General features: G+C 41.2%; 2 protein-coding genes across 3 annotated transcripts in view; one reads left to right on the plus strand and one right to left on the minus strand.

Moving 5' to 3' along the window:
- LOC138981776 (RNA polymerase-associated protein LEO1-like) overlaps positions 1 to 974 on the plus strand; it is a 9,625-nt gene extending 8,651 nt beyond the window's left edge. Inside the window, exon 2 of the mRNA XM_070354852.1 lies at positions 318 to 974. Coding sequence (XP_070210953.1) covers positions 318 to 974 — 657 coding nt within the window. The remainder of the gene's footprint in view (positions 1 to 317) is intronic.
- LOC138981024 (secernin-2-like) overlaps positions 1 to 23,233 on the minus strand; it is a 66,810-nt gene extending 43,577 nt beyond the window's left edge. For both annotated transcript variants that reach the window (XR_011460538.1, XM_070353820.1), the window contains exon 1: positions 22,792 to 23,233. The gene's annotated coding sequence lies outside the window, so the exon portion shown is untranslated. The remainder of the gene's footprint in view (positions 1 to 22,791) is intronic.
- Between the last annotated feature and the right edge of the window lie 2,165 nt (positions 23,234 to 25,398).

Below are 25,398 nucleotides of genomic sequence, written 5' to 3' on the forward strand. Positions count from 1 at the left end.
CCTGGCCAATTTGTTTTTCTAAACCAATAAAAGCTCTGGTCGGTCTCTCGGCGTCTTCTTCTATTGTTTCGCCTTATCTCCCTTAGTGGTGCCGGCGCACGCATCTCCGGAAATTGGTCACCCGGATCAACAAAAAGCAAAGAGGGTAGCTAGCATATACGTAGGAGCAGAAAAACTTACCCTCTATGAGAATAGAAGCAGCTTGTGATAAGAAAAGAAAATTAAAGGCCAGGAAGGAAAAAAAAGAACAACGAAAGAAGAAGACGATGAAACGATGAAATGATGACGGAGACGAGAACAAACAAAATAATGATCAGGATGACGGAGAAGAGAACGAAGTTGATGACAAGAACGATGACAGAGAAGAGAACGAAGTTGATGACAAGAACGATGACAGAGAAGAGAACGAAGTTGATGACAAGAACGATGACAGAGAAGAGAACGAAGTTGATGACAAGAACGATGACAGAGAAGAGAACGAAGTTGATGACAAGAACGATGACAGAGAAGAGAACGAAGTTGATGACAAGAACGATGACAGAGAAGAGAACGAAGTTGATGACAAGAACGATGACAGAGAAGAGAACGAAGTTGATGACAAGAACGATGACAGAGAAGAGAACGAAGTTGATGACAAGAACGATGACAGAGAAGAGAACGAAGTTGATGACAAGAACGATGACAGAGAAGAGAACGAAGTTGATGACAAGAACGATGACAGAGAAGAGAACGAAGTTGATGACAAGAACGATGACAGAGAAGAGAACGAAGTTGATGACAAGAACGATGACAGAGAAGAGAACGAAGTTGATGACAAGAACGATGACAGAGAAGAGAACGAAGTTGATGACAAGAACGATGACAGAGAAGAGAACGAAGATGACGATAATGATGTCGGTGACGAAAACGAAGAAGAATATGACGATAATGACAACGGAGAAGAGAACAAAGAAGATGTCAATAATAATGACTGAGACGAGAACAAAGAAGAACGAGACAAGGTTAATGATTACAGGGGCGGATCACATCATTCTTAGGGGGGTGTTTCCCAATTTTTTGGGGGACAATTCGATGATGCGAAGCGTTTAGTTGAGGGCGCGAAGCGTTCGAACCTCCTAGGGGGGTCCGGGGGCATGCCCCCCAGAAAAATGTTGATAAAAACAAGGAAAATGGAGCAATCTGGTGCAATCTGAGCCAAGAAACTCCCCTAATACACCTTCCAAATAGTAATTTTAAGAAAACAAATTTGGATCAAAACAAGGACAATTGTCCGATCTGGTGTAACCTGAGCCAACAAATTACCCAACTACTCAAACCGTCAATTAGAAGACAAAGGCCTTCGCCTAGGGGGGTAAGAACAGATGGCTTAAAACAGTGCGCAAAACAAGTGGAAGAAAAAGTGAAGAGCGGGCAATCGATCTCCCAATACGCGTAATATGTCGTGCACGCGGCGCACGCGCTGGGTCACGAGCAGGGCAAGTGTTATTTATAACGTTCTGTTACGTCAATAACATTCTATTACGGTAGGAATTTGTTTAAAAGTGACCATCACCGCGGGCCTTTTGGAAACTGTTATTCATAACGCTTTGTTGTGTTCGATAACGTTCTATCACGGCAAGAGGTGACACCCCCCGTGGCATGGGCCAGTTGGAAACTGGCATTTATTACGGTAGGAATTTGTTTAAAAGTTACCATCACCGCGGGCCTTTTGGAAACTGTTATTCATAACGCTTTGTTGCGTTCAATAACGTTCTATTACGGTAAAAATTTGCTTAAAGGGACCATCACCGTGAGCCTGTTGGAAACAGTGATTCATACCGATTTATTGCGTTCAATAAAGATCTATTACGGCAGGAATTTGCTTAAAGGGCCCATCCCCGCGCACCCTTTGGCGACTGTTATTTATAAGGTTTTATTGCGTTCGATAACGTTCTATTACGGCCGGAATTTGTGAAAATAGACGCACTTGCCATGATTTATCCGCACACGCACCAAAACTGGATACGTAAAGATAGCTTTTTTCTTGTTTCTTTTCACACCTTCCCATATCTGTCTAGGCTTCTATGGTATGAAAGCATACGTCTATTTAATAATAATAATAATAATAATAATAATAATAATAATAATAATAATAATAATAATAATAATAATAATAATAATAATAATAATAATAATAACTGGACATTTTTAAGTGCCTATCCTATGGCTCTAGGCCCTTTACAAAGGAAAATATATATAGAGAATAAAACAATTAAAAGTACAACCTACATAAAACAAATTAATGATACAGACACAAACCACCACATGTACTGTTCACACAATAATCATATATGCAATACACACTATATATATACAAACTTATCCCATGACCTGCCTCTTTGTCTCTGTTAGTTGAGGAGGGGATTATTTTGGATTATCCATCACAACCATATGAATTATCCATCACAACCGAGTCTCGATCTCACCTGTCATTGGTCTTTGTCTTTGGTCTCAGAGTACAACTGAATAATTTATAGAGGTCATCTGCATATTTATCGTTAACTCAGGACTACTTTTTTTTCAGCAAAACGATTGAGATATTCTGCGGTATAAAAGTCGAACTGACGTTTGGCTAACGATCTACAAACATTATCATTGAAGAAATAAAGAAAACAACAAAGAATGTACATAATCTGTTTGGGTGAATAGAGCTGAGTGAAGATTATGAGTTGTCCGACGTGGTGAGACTGAGAGAGAGTCAGAGAGCACGAGAGAGAGCGACAGACACACAGTGATTCAAGGCGAACAACTCTAGTAAAGTTGTCGTAACGAGGTACGCTTCATGGGCAACCGCTTAGATCAATCCCAAGAGCATCCTGATTCAAAATCTTGAGCGACAAAATAAAACTTACACTAAAACAGTATGCTTATAGTTTTGTTCATTTGTTATCGCTTTTAGAGCATTGATTGCTAAATATGGTTCAACAGAACAAGGCTGTCTCATCAGTCGTCTGCTACAGATCTATCGTCTGCTGCCGGTGCGTCTCGCTAGCGCTAGCGATACGCACCCTCTGCTGCAGGATCTGTCGTTTGCTATACATGTAGTATCTTCGGCTCAAGTTGACCAGCATGGAAATTGCCATTTTCAAAGTTGGTGATACTGTTAGAATAAAAGGTGGCGAAGCAGGTCGGATCTTGGACATACAGAGACCACTAGGCTACATGCGTTGCCGCATAAACACAACTCGACAGTGGTGCGCCGTTTTCCCCCAGACAGATACCTCGCCTAAGACAACGACAGACATCAAAGTTAGGCTCACCTAAATCAGTAAGTGACGATTGAAGAAGTAGGTAATACAAATTTGAACACTGAAGCACAAAGGCTCGAATAAGCACAAACTCAGCAATCATCTTCATCGCTTGTAAAATCACACACGCGGTCTTTCGAATCCCGCTGAACTCAGGTCCAAAATGAGTTACTTCCCTTCGGGTATCATTCTCTCCCGTCGCTAGAGCTGTGAAGCGAAGATTATCAGAATGCGGTCTTTCGCAGTTGTGACGAATGCCAGCTCGGGTAACCGACTGAAACCAGCCGGTAACTGCACAGTATCAAATGCATGCAAATCCTGGAAACAAAAAGACAAAAGGGGACTCGTTTCGCACATGAATATCATGACACGATTTTCGGTGGCAGAAGGTTTGATGAGCAGTAAACAGGCACTCGCAAAGTTTGTGTCAAAAAGTTAGGTTTTTTAATGAAAACGTCGGAGTAATGGGATAAAAAGCTTACACACCTCGTCCTGAATATCGTGCATATTTTCCCTAGGGTCGATTTTCAGGTATTACCGAGCCTCTGGCGAGGTAATACCTGTAAATCGACCCGAGGGAAAATATGCACGATATTCAGAACTCGGAGTGTGTAACCTATATATACACAGCTAACACTCTCAACAATCATAACAACTTTATGGGAGAGGAGTATAATGTGCAGAAATGGAATGAAGAAGACATTGGGCCAGGTTGGTGTAATATTCTGTGAAAAAGAAAGTTTTCAACTGTTGTTTAAAAGAGCTGAGAGAGGTGCAGTGTCTGACAGAGAAGGGAAGAGAGTTCCAGAGTGGTGGTGCAGCACAACAGAAGCTTCTTGCTCCGTGCTGCTTCCTGTTGAAGCGCTCAACTTTCAGTAGCCTGGTGTCAGCGGATGATCTGAGTGTGCGTGATGGGGTGTATATGTACAGGAGTTCAGAAAGGTACTGAGGGGCACTTAATTCCTGAGAAGACCTTGAAACACAGACAAGCGACTTTGTACTTGATACGCTGTTCCACCGGCAGCCAGTGGAGTGTGTATAGCAGGGGAGTGACATGCTGTGTTTTCTTTGACCTAAAAATGATGCGGGCTGCAGCATTTTGAACAGTTTGGAGAAGTTGGATAACTAACGAAGGACATCCAATCAACAGGGCATTACAATAGTCTAAACGAGACAATATGCAGGAAGTGACAAGGGTTTTTGTGGCTTCTTCAGTGAGAAAGTGGCGGATGGAGCTGATGCGCCTAATTTCAAGGTAGGCTGCCTGACATGTTTTTGTGACATGATGTCTCATAGAGAGGTCAGAGTCAAGGTAGCACCCAAGATCTCTGGCCTTCCCTGATAATGTGGCAGATGCTGAGCATAACTGAATGGCAGATGGAAGACTGTGACGAGAAGAAGAGGCTGAAGAGGCAAACAGAACTGCTTCAGTTTTTTCTTCGTTAAGTTTAAGTTTGTGTTCATTCATCCAGTCTTTTACATCAGAAACGCAGTCTTGTAGGGAAGAAACAAGGTCATTGACCTGTTCAGGAGGAGATGCTTGATGAAGCTGTGTATCGTCTGCGAACATTTCATGACTGACTGCATGGAGGTTGGTGATGGTGGATAGCTGTGTTGTGTACAAGACAAACAGCATCGGACCTAAGACTGAGCCCTGTGGTACTCCATAGAACAGAGGTGTTGTGCTAGAACGATGGTCTGCCACAAGAACAAACTGACTTCTGTCTGACAGATAGGAACAGAACCAGGACAGCGCTGTGCTATTGATGCCGAAAGATTGTTCCAGACAAGAGAGTAGAAGCTTGTGGTCAATCGTATCAAACGCAGCAGAGAGATCTAACAGAAGTAGAGCGGATACTTTGTTGTGATCAAGAGCCGTGAGTAGGTCATTTACAATGCGCAACAAAGCTGTTTCAGTTGAGTAGTTCGCACGATAGGCGGACTGGTGTACGGCTAAAAGGCTGTTTGCTTCAAGGTGTGCATTGAGCTGATGTAGGACAACTTTTTCCATGATTTTGGACATATGTCGGACATATTTGGACACATATCACTATTCCCCTGACATCGTGGCTGTATGCTCTGCAGAGCAGACATTCTCATGGGTGGGAGCCCAAAATGTTGCCAGGACTGAACATTTTGGAAGGCCGGGGTCCAGGGGCCGGTAAGGCTCCGGTGGGGTGCAGGGGCAGCGCCCTTGCTGGGGGGTCTAGGGGGGCAGCGCCCCCCAGCCGAAAATGATTTTTAGCATTTTAGGGAGGGTTTAGGTGGCCTCTCCCGACTTGTAAATTTTAGAACAAACAAGCTTTTTGGAGATGCATAATATATACATCTTGTAAACTTGAAGGTTTTTGTAACTGACCAGCTGAAAATTAATTTTAGCATTTCATGAGGGGGCTATTTGAGCCTCTGCTGGCTTTAAAACTGATAACAGCAAACAAACAACAACAAATGGGGGAGGGAAGGGGGTAGGGGGGGGGGGGCGGAGGAGAGAATGCACAAAATCAAAAACCTCTATACTTGAAGATGTTTGGTTGTTTCAATCTTGTTAGGAGGTCTACAAAAACAAGTGGTAAACACATTTCAAGAAGGGTCTTTAGAAGCTCCTATAAGCTTAAACAAAATCTTAAAATTGGAGATACACAAAAGTAAAAAATCTTGTAAACTTGAAGGTTTTTGTAACTAACCAGCTGAAAGTGAATTTTTAGCAATTCAAGAGTTGCTATTTAAGCCTCTCCTGGCTTTAAAACTGAAAACAGTACACACTTTATTTTGGGGGGGATGAATGCACAAAATCAAAAACCTCTATACTTGAAGGTGTTTGGTTGCATCACTCTTGCTAGGGGGTCTACACAAACAAGTGGTAAACAAATTTCAAGAAGGGCTTTAGAAGAGGCTTAAACAAAAACTTAAAATTGGAGATGCACATAATTAAACAATCTTGTAAACTTGAAGGTATTTGATCAATAACCGGAAAGCCACAAGAAAAACCCCTCAACAAACAAAACAAATCCATATCAGTTTCGAAACCAACATTATCACGTACTAAACTTCTTAAATGTTCGCTTAAAATCAAAATCTGTAACACAACATAATAAAGTTTGTTTAAATGTAGTTTTATTTTTGTTTAGATAAAGTGTACACTTAAAGCTTATGTTCTTTTTCCATGAGAGGAGAATCCGCCAATGGCTCGTTTTTGTCGTGTTGTAAAATGCTAGATTTTCCGTGTACCAAATAATTGAGCGCTGAATTCGCCGAACAAAGTGATCGAAGAGAATTGATGGGGTAATGGAACGTAATGTTTCCCTTAGACATGACCCATCGAGTTTGGCGGTGACCTAGCACTGCAAGAATGGATCAATGTTTTGCTTTGGTATTAAAGAGAGAGAGAGAGAGAGAGAGAGAGAGAGAGAGAGAGAGAGAGAGAGAGAGAGAGAGAGAGAGAGAGAGAGAGAGAGAGAGAGAGAGAGAGAGACCGACAGAGAGAGAGAGATATATATATATATATAGAGAGAGAGAGAGGGAGAGAGAGAGAGAGAGAGAGAGAGAGAGAGAGAGAGAGAGAGAGAGAGAGAGAGAGAAAGAGAGAAAGAGAGAGGTCCGGTCCGGTCGATATAACTCCTTTGTATTTATTTTGGGGAAAAAAATCGAGTCGGACCTCATTTTTCACCGTGAAGCCAACGATGTGTCTTCACTTGTTCTTCTTCACTTGTTCTTTCCACTGAGCTAAATATAGCCCACCTTGCCTCACCAGAGCTAAATATAGCCCACCTTGCCTCACCAGAGCTAAATATAGCACACGTTGCCTCACCAGAGCTAAATACGCCCACACAAAAATCCAAACTGAAACAAATCAGTTCATTCAGTACAGTGTTGACGAAGACATAGTAGCAGCAGCTCCGTTCGGTTATAACCCCAACATCATATCAGTCTGGCACTAATAAGCTGCATCCGCACGCCTGCAGCGTCTACAACTAAGCCCTACCTGTCATAGAAATCTTCTTCCTGCCTGTTCAGTTTTAGCAGCACACGAGCTGGAAACGGACGCAGGTGTGTTGGGGCACTGGCCAAAATGTTCAGGCCGACGAAAATAGCTTGTCTCGTCTCACCGGCCTTGGGTATTGATCTGTTAGAGCTGCAGCCTTTGATTTGTGTGTGTGTCTTGTTGATTCTATGTCGTACACCTACACCTAGCAACAGTCAGCAGCCTTTCCTCCTTCAAAACACAACTCAAAACATACCTGTTTCGTAAAGCCTTTGCTTAGCCTGAGTAGACTCTCCACAACTCTATTCTGTTTTGGAACTCTCTTCCCTGTATGTGCTTTATGGTCTCTTTGTCAATGGTATCTTTGTGTGTGCGCGTGCGTGCGTGTGTGTTGTGTGTGTGTGTGTGTGTGTTTACTCTTAACATTGTACGCTAAGTTTTGCTTAGTGCTTGGGATCTTGGTGTTATGTCTCAGTTAAATGTATGCTTTGTATGCTTGTTCATTTGTGCTAATTTATTCTATAATGAATTTGTAAAGCGCCTGGAGATTAATAAAGTTATTGTATTGTATTGTATTGTATTGTATTGAGCCAATTGATGGGACTCGCGCTATAGAAAAGTTATTTATTATTATTATTATTATTATTATGTCGTACACCTACACCTAGCAACAGTCAGGTGTAATAAGTGTGTCTTGTTGTAAACTCATCGTAAAGGATAATGCCCCAAAAGATATGAAATTAAAAATGCTTAACTTTCTTCCACTGGAAAAGCATCTCAAGTTAAACAAAGCCATTTTCATGCATACATTGTATTACGGTAAAGTGCCGATTTACATTACATCGTTATTTGATAAAGCTACCGACAGATACGGGTCGGTCAACTCGATTCCACGAATTGACCTTTATAAGACCAGTCTTGCTTTTTCGGGTACATCAGTTTGGAATTCACTTCCATCATCCTTTAAGCACCTAAAGTCATTAAAAAGTTTTTAAAAATGTGTCAAAAAACACTTAACGTGAGTAGTTTGACGCGTTTTGATTTACCACACTTAGTATTACACCAAAGATATGCTGTGCATTGTATATTCTGAACATATTTTTGTTGTACTATTGCTACATGTTCGATTGCTACCAGCTTGTAACTGGTTGGTCCGGTGTCAGAATAATGTGACTGGGTGAGACATGAAGCCTGTGCTGCGACTTCTGTCTTGTGTGTGGCGCACGTTAAATGTCAAAGCAGCACCGCCCTGATATGGCCCTTCGTGGTCGGCTGGGCGGCAAACAAACAAACAAACAAACAAACCAGCTTGTACTTATAATTACTTGCATAGTATGCATTTGATTTTATGAATAACCACATATGTATGCTCTTCATGCCTCATCTTCATCATCATCATCATCATCATCATCATCATCATCATCATCATCATCATCATCATCGTCATCTTTATCATCACGTGCTGAAGTTTTCTGACCTCCTTTTGTTGGGAAACTTTTTAACTTTTTAATTTTTAATTTTTCAATTTTATCATTGTGTGTCTGTGCGTCCCAAGGACAGATTGTAAGAAAAGGCGTTGCCTTAAATCTTAATCCTTGTTAAATAAAGTTCAATTCAATTCAATTCTCTCTCTCTCTCTCTCTCTCTCTCTCTCGCTCTCTCTTTCTCTCTCTCTCTCTCTCTCTCTCTCTCTCTCTCTCTCTCTCTCTCTCTCTCTCTGCCTCTCTCTTTGTCTCTCTCTCTGTTATGCATACAAAGTTGTCACGAAATAAAGTTGTATTCTCCAATAAAAGGCTAAACAGTACAACCCCAACTGAATTTTGTTGAAGACGAAAGAATGAGAAAGATTGACAGGAAGAACTTGACCAACAACCATAGTGACATACGAAGGGTGGTGTTGGGGTGGGGGGGGGGGGATGTTTACAACTATCTCTTTACTATACCGCTGTGGAAATTCGGGGGAAGCATGCCCACCAAACTCTGACATGGATTACAGGATCTTTTCCGTGCCTTTGCTGCTCGGCCGGACGAGAAGGGCCTTTTTCTCTGGACACAAACTCGTCATTGCCAGCACTAAGCTAAGCAGTCTGTTTCTAGGCAAGCATGAAACGCATTAGGAAAGTGCAATGTTTAGTTCGTAAAAGCACTCAGAGCTGCCGTGAAATGAAGAAACGGGGCCACATACAATTCTGCATGTACTTGTGCACTCTTCTCCTCTGTCAACTGCACGGCCTGCACGCGGGTAGCCTACTACACTGATAACACACACTGCATGTCGAGGTTGCCCATGCCCCTCACAATAACACACACTGCATGTCGAGGTTGCCCATGCCCCTCACAATAACACACACTGCATGTCGGTGTTGCCCATGCCCCTCACAATGCCTTGGCTGCTATCTCGGACAAGAAGGGCATTGTTTTTCTTTAGATGGAAACTCGTCATTGCCAGCAGCAAAAGCCGGTCTGTGTGCAGGCACTGATCATCACATATGATAGGACTAAAATAGACGTGATGTTTTCAAAAACAGATAGATAGGCTATAGCAGAGGCATACAGAGATGATTCACGTGTTGACAGCCAAATTAGCTGGTGTCAATTTAGTTATTTTGTATTCTCTCTCTCTCTCTCTCTCTCTCTCTCTCTCTCTCTCTCTCTCTCTCTCTCTCTCTCTCTCTCTCTCTCTCTCTCTCTCTCTCTCTCTCTCTCTCTCTCTGTTTGTGTCTGCATGAGTATGTCTGTGTCAATGTGGTTGTTTGTGTGTATGTACTCGTGCCTGTGCGCCTGTCTGCATGTCTGTCTGACTGTATGTACAAACGCGTGTGCAAAACTATGATGTGCTTGTGAGTTAAAAATATTTTTTGTGCAACATTTTTATTGTTACTTTTAATTTTTTTACATATAAATCAACGTGTTTTCAAGTGAAACCGTTTTTGTAATGTCTATATATACCCAACACCTAGATCTTGGCTCTTTTCTGATGATGATGCTGCCGCATGTGTTCTGATTTTCATGCCTAATTATACTCAAGTATGTGATGTTAATACCCTCATTCGTTTGATCCGCGTCTTCTGGGTTTCTAAGTCACGCTTTTGTTGGCAGATGTAAGCACTAGTCAGAATTAATACCCTCACCGTCTGGAACGACTTCCGTCTTCCAAATCCATTCATGTTTTACGATAATCACTTCTACATACATGAGGGTACAACATGTCATCCTCCAGACATACACTTTCCCCCACACATACGAGGGTATAGATTATGTCATAGATTACTTCTTTTCTATACATGTATGAACCACAGGCACTCGTCACGAGGTGGGCGGGGCCTATGTCTTACTTGGATGTCACGTGTGATGGACGGTCGTCTTTCCTCATGGTTTATACAAGGTATGATACTGAGTCTCTCGACCATCTTCTGCGTCATCTCATTTACGTCATATACTACGTACAATTCTGCCGCAACTTGACTGGCGTGGATTCTTTTTGTGGCGAATGGAACACCTTCAGCGAATAATTTATCAGTTGTTCGTTAGTTCGTTTTTGTGTTTGTTTTGTTGTTTTTGTTCACAGCTGCCAACCTGAATCTTTGATTTGTTGTCGAGTTTTGATAGTTCAATCTTTACAGTTAATGTCCATCAGTGCTGACTCTACAGACTGTTGCAGTCATTGTTGCTTTCACACGACCTCATTGTTAGTGACAACGACATTTCATCATGTGTGAACGCCTGTCATTGTTTCTATTCTCTGTTACAAATCCGGAGTATTTTATTACTACGTAGGGCGCGTAATATAAACGTTCGCTTGAGTTCGTGTCCCTATTGTTTATCGTTGTATTATTGTATCATGTTTGATTTAATAAAACATTGTTTAAACCAAATCCGGAGGACAGACTGCGTGTCTCTAATAAAGCCGTATCTTGATCAAGAGTTACCCGTCGTGTTGGAGATCATTTAAATACACTGACCCCAGGTCAACTCCATTAAAAGTACATCTCAACTTCGCGCGTGCGTGCGTGCGTGTGTATGTGTGTGTGTGTGTATGTGTGTGTGTACAGCGATTCAGAGAAAACTACCGGACCGATTTTCATGAAACTTTACATGAGAGTTCCTGAGTATAATATCCCCACCCGTTTTTTTAATTTTTTTGATAAATGTCTTTGATGACGTCATATCCGGCTTTTTGTGAAAGTTGAGGCAGCACTGTCACGCTCTCATTTTTCAACCAAATTGACTGAATGTCTTTATATCGCTTCACGCGACTTGTTTGATATTTTGTCTCGAACAAGATCAGTGGGGCTATCCTCTTCGACTCACAAGCTTTTGGCCTGTCTCGTCAAAGTACAGGGTGACCCCTCAAAAATGTCACCCATAGATATGATCATAACTTCTACATAATTATGTTGAGCAAATTACTTTATATTTGGTGACCAAAAACTGTGAAACTTGACGATATGATTACACAAAAGCTGAAGTTGATGTAAAACAAATATAAATTAATTCGCTCAACAGATGCAGAAGTTATTAGCATTGTTATGGGTGCTGTTTTTTTCGGTCACCCCGTATTGAAATGCGGCCACGTTGAGATGATGAACCGAAGTTGTTAGCGTGAGCGCGTTGTGAGAAAAATACATCAATGTAGTCTGAATAAAAGACACGTATGATACTCTCCTCTCACCCGCTCTACCCCCTCTCCTCTCACCCGCTCTACTCCCTCTCCTCTTGATTTACGAGGTAGAGTCAATCAGAACAAAGCCGTAGTTTTATTCCAAAGAAGCATCAGATCTAGAGAAGGTATAAATAGAGGTATCCGCCAACAAGAACAGAAACATGACCGAGTTATTTGAGGACGGAGATCCACTAGGCTTGCCATATATATCACAAATCCAAAACAGATCGACTTACTAATGTTTTCAAATCCAGAATAAAAACAAAATAAGAAAGGTTTCTATTTGTAACGTTTCATTTCTGACAAAACAAGACATTCTCAAGTACATCGACCTGATACGCTCTCTGGCAATTAAGGCTCTCTTTACCAGAGAGCGGATCGAAAACATATTCAGATGTTTCTTTCATTCAATTCAATGTTTAATGGTTACTTGTCTGGCTGTCCACTATACAGACCACTGGGTTGATGTACTTGTCTGGCTGTCCACCATACAGACCACTGGGTTGATGTACTTGTTAATGTCTTGTTTTGTTAAAGATTAAACGTTACAAAGAGTCACCTTTTTTATTTCGCCATTTCAGAGAAGAAAAATGACGAGATTTTCCTACAGTCGAAAGGAGGCTGTATGTTTTTCATCAAAACGGAACTACGATGGTATTCTACAGAGAAAGTATGTTCAGTGCATAGTGTTCATCAAGACACAATTACGATGGTATTCTATGGCGAAAGTAGGCTGTATGCTCTTCATCAAGGTACAAATGCGAGGGTATTCTTTACGACGAAAGTAGGCTGTATGCTTTTCATCAAAACGGAACTACGATTGTATTCTGCAGCGAAAGTATGTTCAGTACACAGTTTTCATCAAGACACAATTGCGAGGCTGTATGGTTTTCATCAAGGCACAATTACGAGGGTATGCTATACGACGAAAGTAGGCTGTATGGTTTTCACCAAAAATCCCACAAGCAAAGAAATCAGAAGCTTAGACATATTTACTGGTTCTTCAGTCTTTTGCAAGGCTGATCTTGCAGCGTGTGCGCAATAAGAGACAAGGTGCGAAGGCGTTGTAGGTGTAACTCGGTCAACATAGTGCAGCAAGCGAAAAGATTATAGAAACGAGTGCATAAGTTTGCATTATTCCACCTCTGTTTTGCTCTTGTTAAGGATTGCCCGGAAATTATCCTCATTCGTCGCCTAGACGTTGAAAGAATATATATTTCAATTTCTCTTTATATCAAAGTTTCAGGCTAAGTCTATAAAATTGTGTACGTCATCGCTGTCATTTGAAGTTAGACTGCCATTTGGCGGTGAACAGCGCTAGAAAAGAATGTTTTATTATTATTATTAAAGCACAAAGCAGGTTTCTAAACTTGTGTTACACTTCTTTATGGTCTTAGTATTGTGAAAATGCGTGTTCTAGTTGAAAAGTATTTGTAGTTTCAAGGTAGTGAAGTACTAGCACTGTAATTTTCATTTTTTATTTTAGTTTTTTTAAATTTTATATATATAATTATAAAAAAAGGTTTGCATTTTGTTTCTCTATTGTGTCAGATTCGTCGTGAAAAAAAATGACTGCGACTCTGCCATGAACCTTCCAAGCTCACTTGGCCTTAATTCGCTTGGTGGCACACTTTAAACTGAAGCAGTATGACTACCCCAGAAGTTAATTAACTGCTTGTCGTTTGCAGACAACATGTGGGATTTGATTCTGGATCCCATCTCCCCCCCTCCCCTTTTCCCCGTCGCGATATAACCTTCGTGCACTTTGCGAAGTCGACTTCATCCAATGAATGACAGGCATTACAGAGGTTGTGAACAAAACAATCGCAGAAGGCTTGGTCCTAAAGGGAAGGGAGCCTAGAGACTTTGAGACTCATTGTCCTTGTAGCACCATGTGTATGCAGTGAATCATGTTCATTAGCAGTGATGAGACTTCTCAGTATTTATACTGAATTCCGTATCTTTGAAGGTCCCAGGGGTCATTCTCCAGATTCGTGCAAATCCGTTGAGAAAATATTAGGGTATATATAGATGTTATAAGGTACGGGTCAAATGAAAAGAAGGCACTGACATTGCATGTGACAACTGTAAAGCATGTGACCAAAGTGAAAGACCAGCTTACCAACCAGTCAGTTGGCTTATTTGGCTCATTCTCTCTCTCAGACTCTCTCTCTCTCTCTCTCTCTCTCTCTCTCTCTCTCTCTCTCTCTCTCTCTCTCTCTCTCTCTCTCTCTCTCTCTTCTCTCTCTCTCTCTCTCTCTCTCTCTCTCTCTCTCTCTCTCTCTCTCTCTCTCTCTCTCTCTCTCTCTCTCTCTCTCTCTCTCTCTCTCTCTCTCTCTCTCTCTCTCTCTCTCTCTCTCTCTCTCTCTTTCTCTCTCTCATATTTTATTTTTGTTTCTTTTCAGTTTCATTATCGTCTATTTTTCTGCACTGTTTTAATGTTGTTGTTGTTGGGGGGTTGGGTAGGGTTTTTTTTATTTTTTATCCGAATTTTAAATTTAGGTATGTTTTAACGTTGTTTTTTTTTATTGCATTTTGTTGTTTTTAGTCGATTTTTTATGATTTCAGTATTTTTCAACTTTCTGTGGTCTCATGTCTGCATTAGGAGCAAATGACATACATTGTCAAGTACAAGTAGTGTATACAGATGAAACAAACGAGTAATAGGCCACTGGACTCTCTGAATTCAATGTGATCCTGTGTAATCCGGCTATTGTTTAGGAATATGATTGACGCAACAAGGCTATTCCAGGTTAAGTTTCGCCGGCAGGGGGATTATAGAAGTCCAGAAAGTGTTTTTTGCAATACGTGTACGTGTACGTGTAAGTGTAGCGTCATCAAATGAATCTTTAAAAGTCATCAAATGCATCTGTTTACGTCATACTTTTGCCAGGATCTACACTTCGAGTGGACTAAGACTCATCAACGCTCGCGGGTGAAATCTTAAAGGCACAGTAAGCCTCCCGTAAACCATCACAGATACTGTCAGGGTTTACACACAGTTCAAACACCCTTCCATTTGAACGCTCGCCGAACGGGAACATCCTGGATACTTTCCGTCGAGAGTGAGACATTTTCAACGAATTTATTTTCGTGGACCGTCTGATCTACAACCAGGCGCCTCGTTTTAGCGCTAGAACTAACTTTTAAAATCTAAATAATAAATTGACAGCTTGTAACACAAACATTCTTCAATCATAAAAGATTTATTTTTTCATCAAGACAAGATCAGTACAATTCGAAGTTTTGAAAGTTTTAAAAAAGATAGCCCGGAAGCAGGTTCACGAAAGGTCGTGTCTCAAAGCAGACGATTTTTCTGCATAGCGCTCGCTTTCTTTGAAGTCAGTCGCCGCCGACAAGTTCGTGTGACTCGCAGCCGTTTAAATTGTTGCGTTTTAGAATCAGAGGTACACAATAACGTGCTATTGCAGATACAGCCAGTCGCATTGAAATCACAAACTGACGACTAAATTGTGAAAAAAAAAGAAAGTGGATCACACGGGTTCACGATGGCTCAGGGGTTAGATAAACCACGAAATCTGGTGTGTGGTTTATGCGAGCTAAATAGCAATTCAAACGAACTGTTTCATTTAATGCTATTAAATGCTATTGCAAGTGTGTTCCATAAGGTCAAAACTGCTTTTTTCATTAGAAGATTTAAATCGTTTTTGTAACCCATTATGAGACATACTGGGGCTTTAAGGTATACACGTCCAGGATACACTTGCTTCTTTCTGGAGCTCCCTAATGTTTTGAACGCGTTGAATTTATTTAGTCGGTCCAAACCAGATTCACCACATACGGTCATGATCGATTACATGAAAGTATTTTCAGCATTGTCTGACGTTCTTTTCAATACAATCACACAATACGACTTTAAAACTGGCACATTTTTGTCAGCTTGATCCGGTTATCTTTGTGTGAGATTAGATTTTGCCTGGCTGCCGTTACTGACTATCTAGGAACTGTCACGAGGCAGACAGATTAAAGTGACAATACGACTTCCACTTTTGGGATCAGTTGCAGCTTATTGTACCCACTAACCTTGGCTCCGACTGGTGTTGATGAATAAAACGAAATATTAAAATAACAAATGCTGTCGCGTTCAGTCAATCAAAGTTCCCAAGAAATGTCATCATTTCTATGTCCTCTGAAACAAACTACGTCAAAGCTGAAGTCATGTGCGTGTTCCAAGCTTGCAGAAAATCTAATAATGACGCACATCAGTTTTTGCCTGATAATGTATTTACGTCAACTGATTTGCATTCAACCGGTTTCTACTTTTTGTGTTTTAAGGCCAAGAAGACAAAACATGTCCGAGTCCCCGACCGACCGACCGACCGACCGAACATATTGTTTTCTCCGGATCAAAGACTATTTTGACCTTTAAAAATGTTTAACACAAATTTCAAAACTCGATTTGGCAGACTTTACAAGGGAACTTACTCTTCTCCGGTATCCACATCATCCAGGGGACACAATGTAAATAAAAAAAATAAAAATAAAAAAATTTAAATTAAAAACAATACAGAATAAAATGTAAAGTTTCAAAAAAAGTAAGAGATTTACCGACACCATTATTTGTTTACCTTATCATCGGAAACAATAAGTTTGTTTGCTTTATCACCTCAGCTACTTATGCCATGATAGACTTCCATTTAAAATTCCTAGTTTATCACGATCGATTGACGCGCAACCAAAGCCTCATTGAAACGACCAAAGTCTCATTGAAGCGACCAAAGCCTCATTGAAGCGACCAAAGCCTCATTGAAGCGACCAAAGTCTCATTGAAGCGACCAAAGCCTCATTGAAGCGACCAAAGTCTCATTGAAGCGACCAAAGTCTCATTGAAGCGACCAAAGCCACATTGAAGCGACCAAAGCCTCATTGAAGCGACCAAAGTCTCATTGAAGCGACCAAAGCCTCATTGAAGCGACCAAAGCCTCATTGAAGCGACCAAAGTCTCATTGAAGCGACCAAAGCCTCATTGAAGCGACCAAAGTCTCATTGAAGCGACCAAAGCCTCATTGATGCCCAACGGGGCGAAGCTCAACTAATGCAAACGGGCAACTATGACGTCATCCAACATTTTTTATCAAAAGAATGTAAAAACATTGCGGGATATTATCTGAAATAATTTACATGCAGTTTCACAATCAGACGTCCAGTATTTTGGGGGAAATCGCTACACACACACACACACACACACACACACGTACACACACATACACACGCACACACATACCGACACACACCAACACACACACACACACACACATACACACACTCACTCACACACACACACACACACACACACACACACACACACACACATACACACACAGAGACATACACATACCCTCGTGTTCCTCTCGCCCCTAGTCTCCTGAAAATCATTCAGTCATTGTCTGAATGTAACAAGAATTCAATACAAACAGAATCATTCGCAAAGATCAACCTCGCTATTGAGATTTATTGCCACTTATTGCACAAGCCCTGGTTCCCATAGGCGGCGCGGAATACCAACCAACTACATTTTGTTCCACTATATCTACGGCTAGGTCCAGGACTAGACACTGCCACCAAGACTTAGACAGCTCACACAACCCGCTGGAACTAAGAAGGCGAAACAAGCAGAATCATTTGACAAAGCTACCCAAAACAATCGACATTTATTGGGCCTTTTTATATTTAGTCAAGTTTTGACTAAATATTTTAACATCGAGGGGGAATCGAAACGAGGGTCGTGGTGTATGTGCGTGTGTCTGTGTGTGTGTCTGTGTGTCTGTGTGTGTGTGTGTAGAGCGATTCAGACTAAACTACTGGACCGATCTTTATGAAATTTGACATGAGAGTTCCTGGGTATGAAATCCCCGAACGTTTTTTTCATTTTTTTGATAAATTTCTTTGATGACGTCATATCCGGCTTTTCGTGAAAGTTGAGGCGGCACTGTCACGCCCTCATTTTTCAACCAAATTGGTTGAAATTTTGGTCAAGTAATCTTCGACGAAGCCCGGGGTTCGGTATTGCATTTCAGCTTGGTGGCTTAAAAATTAATTAATGACTTTGGTCATTAAAAATCGGAAAATTGTAAAAAAAAATAACAATTTATAAAACGATCCAAATTTACGTTTATCTTATTCTCCATCTTTTGCTGATTCCAAAAACATATAAATATGTTATATTCGGATTAAAAACAAGCTCTGAAAATTAAATATATAAAAATTATTATCAAAATTAAATTGTCCAAATGAATTTAAAAACACTTTCATCTTATTCCTTGTCGGTTCCTGATTCCAAAAACATATAGATATGATATGTTTGGATTAAAAACACGCTCAGAAAGTTAAAACAAAGAGAGGTACAGAAAAGCGTGCTATCCTTCTTAGCGCAACTACTACCCCGCTCTTCTTGTCAATTTCACTGCCTTTGCCATGAGCGGTGGCCTGACGATGCTACGAGTAAAATGGCATTGAGTTCAGTTTCATTCTGTGAGTTCGACAGCTACTTGACTAAATATTGTATTTTCGCCTTACGCGACTTGTTGTACTTGTCCTTACACGAAGTGTCGTGGTTTAATGCCATGCAACTATCTCGGTATCCTCTACTGGCTCTAGATACTGTACTCACGGCTAGACAGAGCACACTGAAGCTATTCCAAAATCTAGCTAAGATCGTCAGCTGCCCTATAAACCTTACTGGACGTGAATAATTCAGCAGCAGCAGGTGATTCGTAATCGAATTTGCACTGCTCGAGAGGAGCAGTAATGATCCACAGAGTTCTTGCCAACAGAGTACCATCTTTTCCTGTGTAGACTTATACCTATATCAATCTGCCAAATAAAGCCCCCCCCCCCTCCGCCCCCCCAACAAAGAAAAGACATACAAGAAATTGTTGGGTACTGAAAGTAGCCAGAAGGTTGATTTGTGTTCTATCGGAAGGACGCTTCTTATCCCATGTAAAGGCCCGTGAAAATCTGTGGTGGTGTTCATTGTTTACACGGCATGTAATCTGTGGTGGTGTTCATTGTTTACACGGCATGTAATCTGTGGTGGTGTTCATTGTTTACACGGCATGTAATATGTGGTGGTGTTCATTGTTTACACGGCATGTAATATGTGGTGGTGTTCATTGTTTACACGGCATGTAATATGTGGTGGTGTTCATTGTTTACACGGCATGTAATCTGTGGTGGTGTTCATTGTTTACACGGCATGTAATCTGTGGTGGTGTTCATTGTTTACACGGCATGTAATCTGTGGTGGTGTTCATTGTTTACACGGCATGTAATCTGTGGTGGTGTTCATTGTTTACACGGCATGTAATATGTGGTGGTGTTCATTGTTTACACGGCATGTAATCTGTGGTGGTGTTCATCATTTACACGGCATGTAATCTGTGGTGGTGTTCATTGTTTACACGGCATGTAATCTGTGGTGGTGTTCATTGTTTACACGGCATGTAATCTGTGGTGGTGTTCATTATTTACACGGCATGTAATGTATATTTGAAAGACGCCATTTTGTTTTTACCTCAACCTCTGTCCTCCATGTAACACACACACACACACACACACACCGTGCACACACACACGTACGCACAGACACACACTCACACACGTGCACACACACACACACACACATTAACGCACACGCCATCCAACCCACCCACCCCCACTCCCACCCCAAACACACACACACACATACGCGTACTTTTGTGCAAAATGACGGTGCAGTGTTCTTTCACACGCTGAATGACATCAGTTTCTTGCTCTTTTCTCAGCTGGGGAAACCTTGTCGTGCGGGATGCTAATAATTCACAAGTCAAACGTTTCCTGGGAGAAGGCACCAGAAGGCCTGATTTATAGTATGCCTTCAAGGGACCATCATGGACCATCATGGACCACCTCTTGCGATAACCACGTGTCCTTGAGGACCACGGCCTCCCACACCTTCGGCTTTTGCTGGACAAGAAACACCATCAATCTTTTGCTGGACCAAAAACACCATCAATCTTTGAAGACCAGAATATCAGATACATGTACCATGAACATTTAAAACTAAACGGTCAGATATCATGTACCGCCGAAAATTAGACCATTATATACCATTAATCTCTGAGTACCAGACTATGGTATACCATTCACCTTGAATGACAAGACTATGAGATACGATTAACCGTTGAGGACCGGACTATCAGATACCATTATCATCAGATGATCAGAGGATCGAATACCATTATCATCAGATGATCAGAGGATCGAATACCATTAATCTTTGAGGACCTGAGGATCGGATACCATTAACCTTTTAAGTCCAGACTAGCAGGTACCATTTTTCTCAGAGGACCAGACGATCGGATACCATTAACCTTTTAAGTTCAGACTAGCAGGTACCATTTTTCTCAGAGGACCAGACGATCGGATACCATTAACCTTTTAAGTTCAGACTAGCAGGTACCATTTTTCTCAGAGGACCAGACGATCAGATACCATTAACCTTTTAAGTTCAGACTAGCAGGTACCATTTTTCTCAGAGGACCTGAGGATCAGATACCATTAACCTTTTAAGTTCAGACTAGCAGGTACCATTTTTCTCAGAGGACCAGACGATCAGATACCATTAACCTTTTAAGTCCAGACTAGCAGGTACCATTCTTCTCAGAGGACCAGACGATCAGATACCATTAACCTTTTAAGTCCAGACTAGCAGGTACCATTCTCTTCAGAGGACCAGACGATCAGATACCATTAACCTTTTAAGTCCAGACTAGCAGGTACCATTCTCTTCAGAGGACCAGACGATCGGATACCATTAACCTTTTAAGTCCAGACTAGCAGGTACCATTCTTCTCAGAGGACCAGACGATCAGATACCATTAACCTTTTAAGTCCAGACTAGCAGGTACCATTCTTCTCAGAGGACCAGACGATCAGATACCATTAACCTTTTAAGTCCAGACTAGCAGGTACCATTCTCTTCAGAGGACCCGACGATCGGATACCATTAACCTTTTAAGTCCAGACTAGCAGGTACCATTTTTCTCAGAGGACAGGACGATCAGATACCATTAATCTTTTAAGTCCAGACAAGCAGGTACCATTTTTCTCAGAGGACCAGACGATCATATACCATTAACCTTTGAAGTCCAGACTAGCAGGTACCATTTTTCTCAGAGGACCAGACGATCAGATACCATTAATCTTTTAAGTCCAGACTAGCAGGTACCATTTTTCTCAGAGGACCAGATGATCAGATACCATTAATCTTTGACGACCTGATACTATTAACTTTGTAAGTCTATAATATCAGAAACCATTAACCTTTGAAGGCCAGATACGTATATTAGCCTTCAAAGTCTAGGATATCAGAAACAATTAACCTTTGAAGTCCAGCCTAGCAGATACCATTCTACTCAGATGACCAGACTATGAGATGCAATTAACCTTTGAAAAAACCCACATTCAAACCTTTCAAGACCAGTAGATCAGATACCATTAACCTTTGAAGATCAGTAGATCAGATACCATTAACCTTTGAAGATCAGTAGATCAGATACCATTAACCTTTGAAGACCAGTAGATCAGATACCATTAACCTTTGAAGATCAGTAGATCAGATACCATTAACCTTTGAAGATCAGTAGATCAGATACCATTAACCTTTGAAGATCAGTAGATCAGATACCATTAACCTTTGAAGATCAGTAGATCAGATACCATTAACCTTTCAAGACCAGTAGATCAGATACCATTAACCTTTCAAGATCAGTAGATCAGATACCATTAACCTTTGAGGACCAGACCATCAGTCATTTGATTTTGAGGACCAGAATAACTTCGCGAGTTGATTTTGACCCAACGTACGTTTTGCGTTATATCAGTTGTGAAGATGATTTTCTGCTGCCAAGTCACAATGTATTGTTTGTACTCGTACACTGGATTTTCATTCTTTGAGCGATGTGACGTCAGACGCTGACTAAAACTCATATTTAGGCGGCTAGGCGAGAGTTCATGTTTGTGTTTGTGTTTTATGTTTAAGAAAAAAAGAAGCAAAGCTAGACAAGAAGAATTAAAATTAAGCATACATTTATGTTGACCAAAATATATATTTGACACTTGACACAAATCTTGACATTCTGAGGCATTGACCGCTAGCGCAGTCTCGTGGAACTTCTTCTTCTTCTTCTTCGTTCATGGGCTCGGACTCCCACGTTCACTCATGTTTTTAGCACGAGTGGATTTTTACGTGTATGACCGTTTTTACCCCGCCATTTAGGCAGCATACGCCGATTTCGGGGGAGGCATGCTGGATATTTTCGTGTTTCTATAACCCACCGAACTCTGACATGGATTACAGGATCTTTTCCGTGCGCACTTGGTCTTGTGCTTGCGTGTACACACGAAGGGGGTTAAGTCACTAGCATGTCTGCACATAAGTTGACCTGGGAGATCGGACAAATCTCAACTCTTAACCCACCAGGCTGCATCGACCGGGATTCGAACTAAAGACCTCCCGATAAGGAGCCCGATGTCTTACCACCACGCCACTGCGCCCGTCATCTCGTGGAACAATAGTTGTCTAAAAGTAATAAAAGCACGAAAGAAGATTACTTAGCACCCATAACACCCATTAAAAGAAAAAGAAAATAAAGAAGATTCCGATGAAAATTTCAGACTGAAACAAAAATCTTCACTACGGTTGCTTTGTGACTGCCATTACATCAATTCTCCGGACAAGCGCACACACTTAGTCGGCGTCGGATCCCTCGAGGGTCGAAACGCTCGATACCATCAAAGCTGAAAGAACCGAGACAGTAACAAGGTGAGTCAGAGACCAAGAAGCTTTAAATACTAACCTTAGGCTTGACGGTGGTGATGGATCTGCTGGTGGGGTGGGGTGGCGGCGAGTGGTGAGTCAGTTACTGCTCAGTCCAGGAGCCTGACCTCGTGACCAGTCGCAGTCACCTAGAGACAGTTGGGACAGTGACGCAATAATGCAACACAAATCGTCCGGCCTCAGTCGCGGCTTCAACACTCACGAGCAACACCACACCAAAACACAACACAGACAGGTTAGCAACAGGGACAGCGAGAGACGTTCGTTTCACAGCGCTAGGTCAACAATTGACACAGATGTCAACAGACGTTGGCCGCTGCACTGACGCCGATACCTTTACGTGAATACTGCACCACAAAAGCTGATGCAGCCGCTGAGCAGCGCCAGTCTGCGCGTCACGTCTGCTGACACAAGGCAACACAACAACATTACAGCTCGCGGTCCGCCTCCGTCAGTCTTTCTTCTTTCTCGTCTCAACTGAATTGGACTGCTGACACACACACACACAGACACGCGCGCGGGCGTTGCGCACGAGCATACAAAATAACTGAGAGTTCACATCGCTTCGTCTCTGCTGGAACTGACAGACTGGCTTCGTCTCTGCTGGCACTGTCAGACTGATTGGTATTAAAAATAGCCGATCGGCGTGCCAGAAAGAAAGAAGAAGGAAGACTGCGTGTTACATGGGACGTGAGGCATCAAGTCTTGCAAACAGGAACAACGTCAGTCGGGTTCTCGTGTGATACAACGAATAATGTAACAAAAACGAATAATGTAACAATTGTTACATTATTCGTGGCGGATGTAGCTTTTCCTTGAAATTGCTATCGAGATTTTCTCTATAAATATAATTTACTAGGAAACACTAGACTGATAATTATTGTGATGCACACAAATTCGTGCGTAATGATGCGAATGACCCTTCACCCAGTGAGGTCAAGAACAAAGGGTTTATAAGAGTGTCCAGGAGAAATTATTTTTGCATTCTTACATTCGAGGTTTTTCTTATCGGGAGACTCCTGATATAAGAAATATTTTTCTCTTATCGGAGGAAAAACAAATGTCATATTTCTGGAAATGCATTGCATTATATGCCCGCAGGCAGGTGCATGAATGTGTATGTGATAATGAATATTTATGTTTGTAAATGTGCGTGCGAATTAATATGTGTATTTTAATGTGTTATTCACGACTTGTAGTAGGGTTTGGGACATAGCACATGGTGGCGGCCATTATTAGCATCGGCTTTCCCATATGTGTGTGGGGCTTCGAACCTCCTGTTACAATACACGTGGAAAAAAACACTTTTGGACAGGAATTAAGATAAGTGTCGTCGCGGTTTTGTTTGCTTGTTTTGGGATGGTTTTTTTTCTCCCGACATCAGGTCTAATCTTTTTCGTTCTGTAACTTGTTCTTTTCTTTGATTCTATGTTCCTAAACCTTTATTCGTAAGTAAAAATGTGTCTAGTTTCTAATGGAGTTCCATATCGATACACACCGACACATATTTTGCAAGCACAAGAAGAGTAATTGCTATCTGAGTGTAAATATTCAGAATTATGTACAATACCAATGAATAATTACACAAATTAGATTGTTGTTTGCTTTTTTAAGATAGAATTTCTGTTTATTGTTTCACCAATATTTGTGTTTGTTACAGGAATAGAACAAAAGGCAAATGAAATCTATTTCTCCAACACAATACGAGCTATGTTAAATCTGCACTACTCCATCTGAGTGATCGACAAGAAGAAGAAATCTGCACAATGGGATTTACTCATTCTAACAACAGAATATTTATGGAATGTAGTACGAAGGCTACCACAACGCAACAGTCTTAATCTTGTTCCTTTCATTAAACTGGTAAAATTGTTTTTGTACAAGCTCGAAACCGAATTTATATTTCCAAAATAATGCTGTAATAGGTTTGCCTATTGTGTTTTGTTAAGATTATTCGGATCTGCAGGGAATTCATGAAAAACGTTGACAGCAATTGTGTGTTGTTAACCCGTGATTTGTAAAAGGCATCCATTACTTTGTGGAATGCGATATTTTTACATTTTTACATTTTACAAATCACGTCGAACCCAAAACCGCGATTTGTAAAAATTTAAAAATTTAAAAATATCGGTGTCACGTTTCAATATCACAATAAGGTGATTAAGAACGGTTAGTTACTTAACTAACTAACCACACCACGATCCACTCTCGCAGTCATACAAATAGATAGAATCAACAAAAGTACACATTATCCTTATTTAATGCAAAAACAACTCTCTATGTTACATGCATCCCGGCCTCCTAAACACATATAGTACGGTTGCTAGAAGCGCTGACCAACAAGTGTTCAGATATTTTTCTAATTGTCGTTTCTAGATAGTAAAATATGTGCTGAAAACGGTCAGCTATCGCACCATCAAGAAATCGGTTCCCTAGTACCCCTTTAAGGCTCTGGAACCACCCCGGGTGGCAATATCGGGTCGCAACAGAGAGTGTTCCCCATAGCCGGAAAGAGCCTCAACCGTGAAAGATAGAAAGAAAGGTATTGAACAAAAAAGACGCACAACACCAATGTGAACCATTTGTGTTATCATACTTATATTAAAATATTGATGACCATGGAATA

Source organism: Littorina saxatilis, linkage group LG12 (assembly GCF_037325665.1).
Source record: "Littorina saxatilis isolate snail1 linkage group LG12, US_GU_Lsax_2.0, whole genome shotgun sequence".
Taxonomy (NCBI): domain Eukaryota; kingdom Metazoa; phylum Mollusca; class Gastropoda; order Littorinimorpha; family Littorinidae; genus Littorina; species Littorina saxatilis.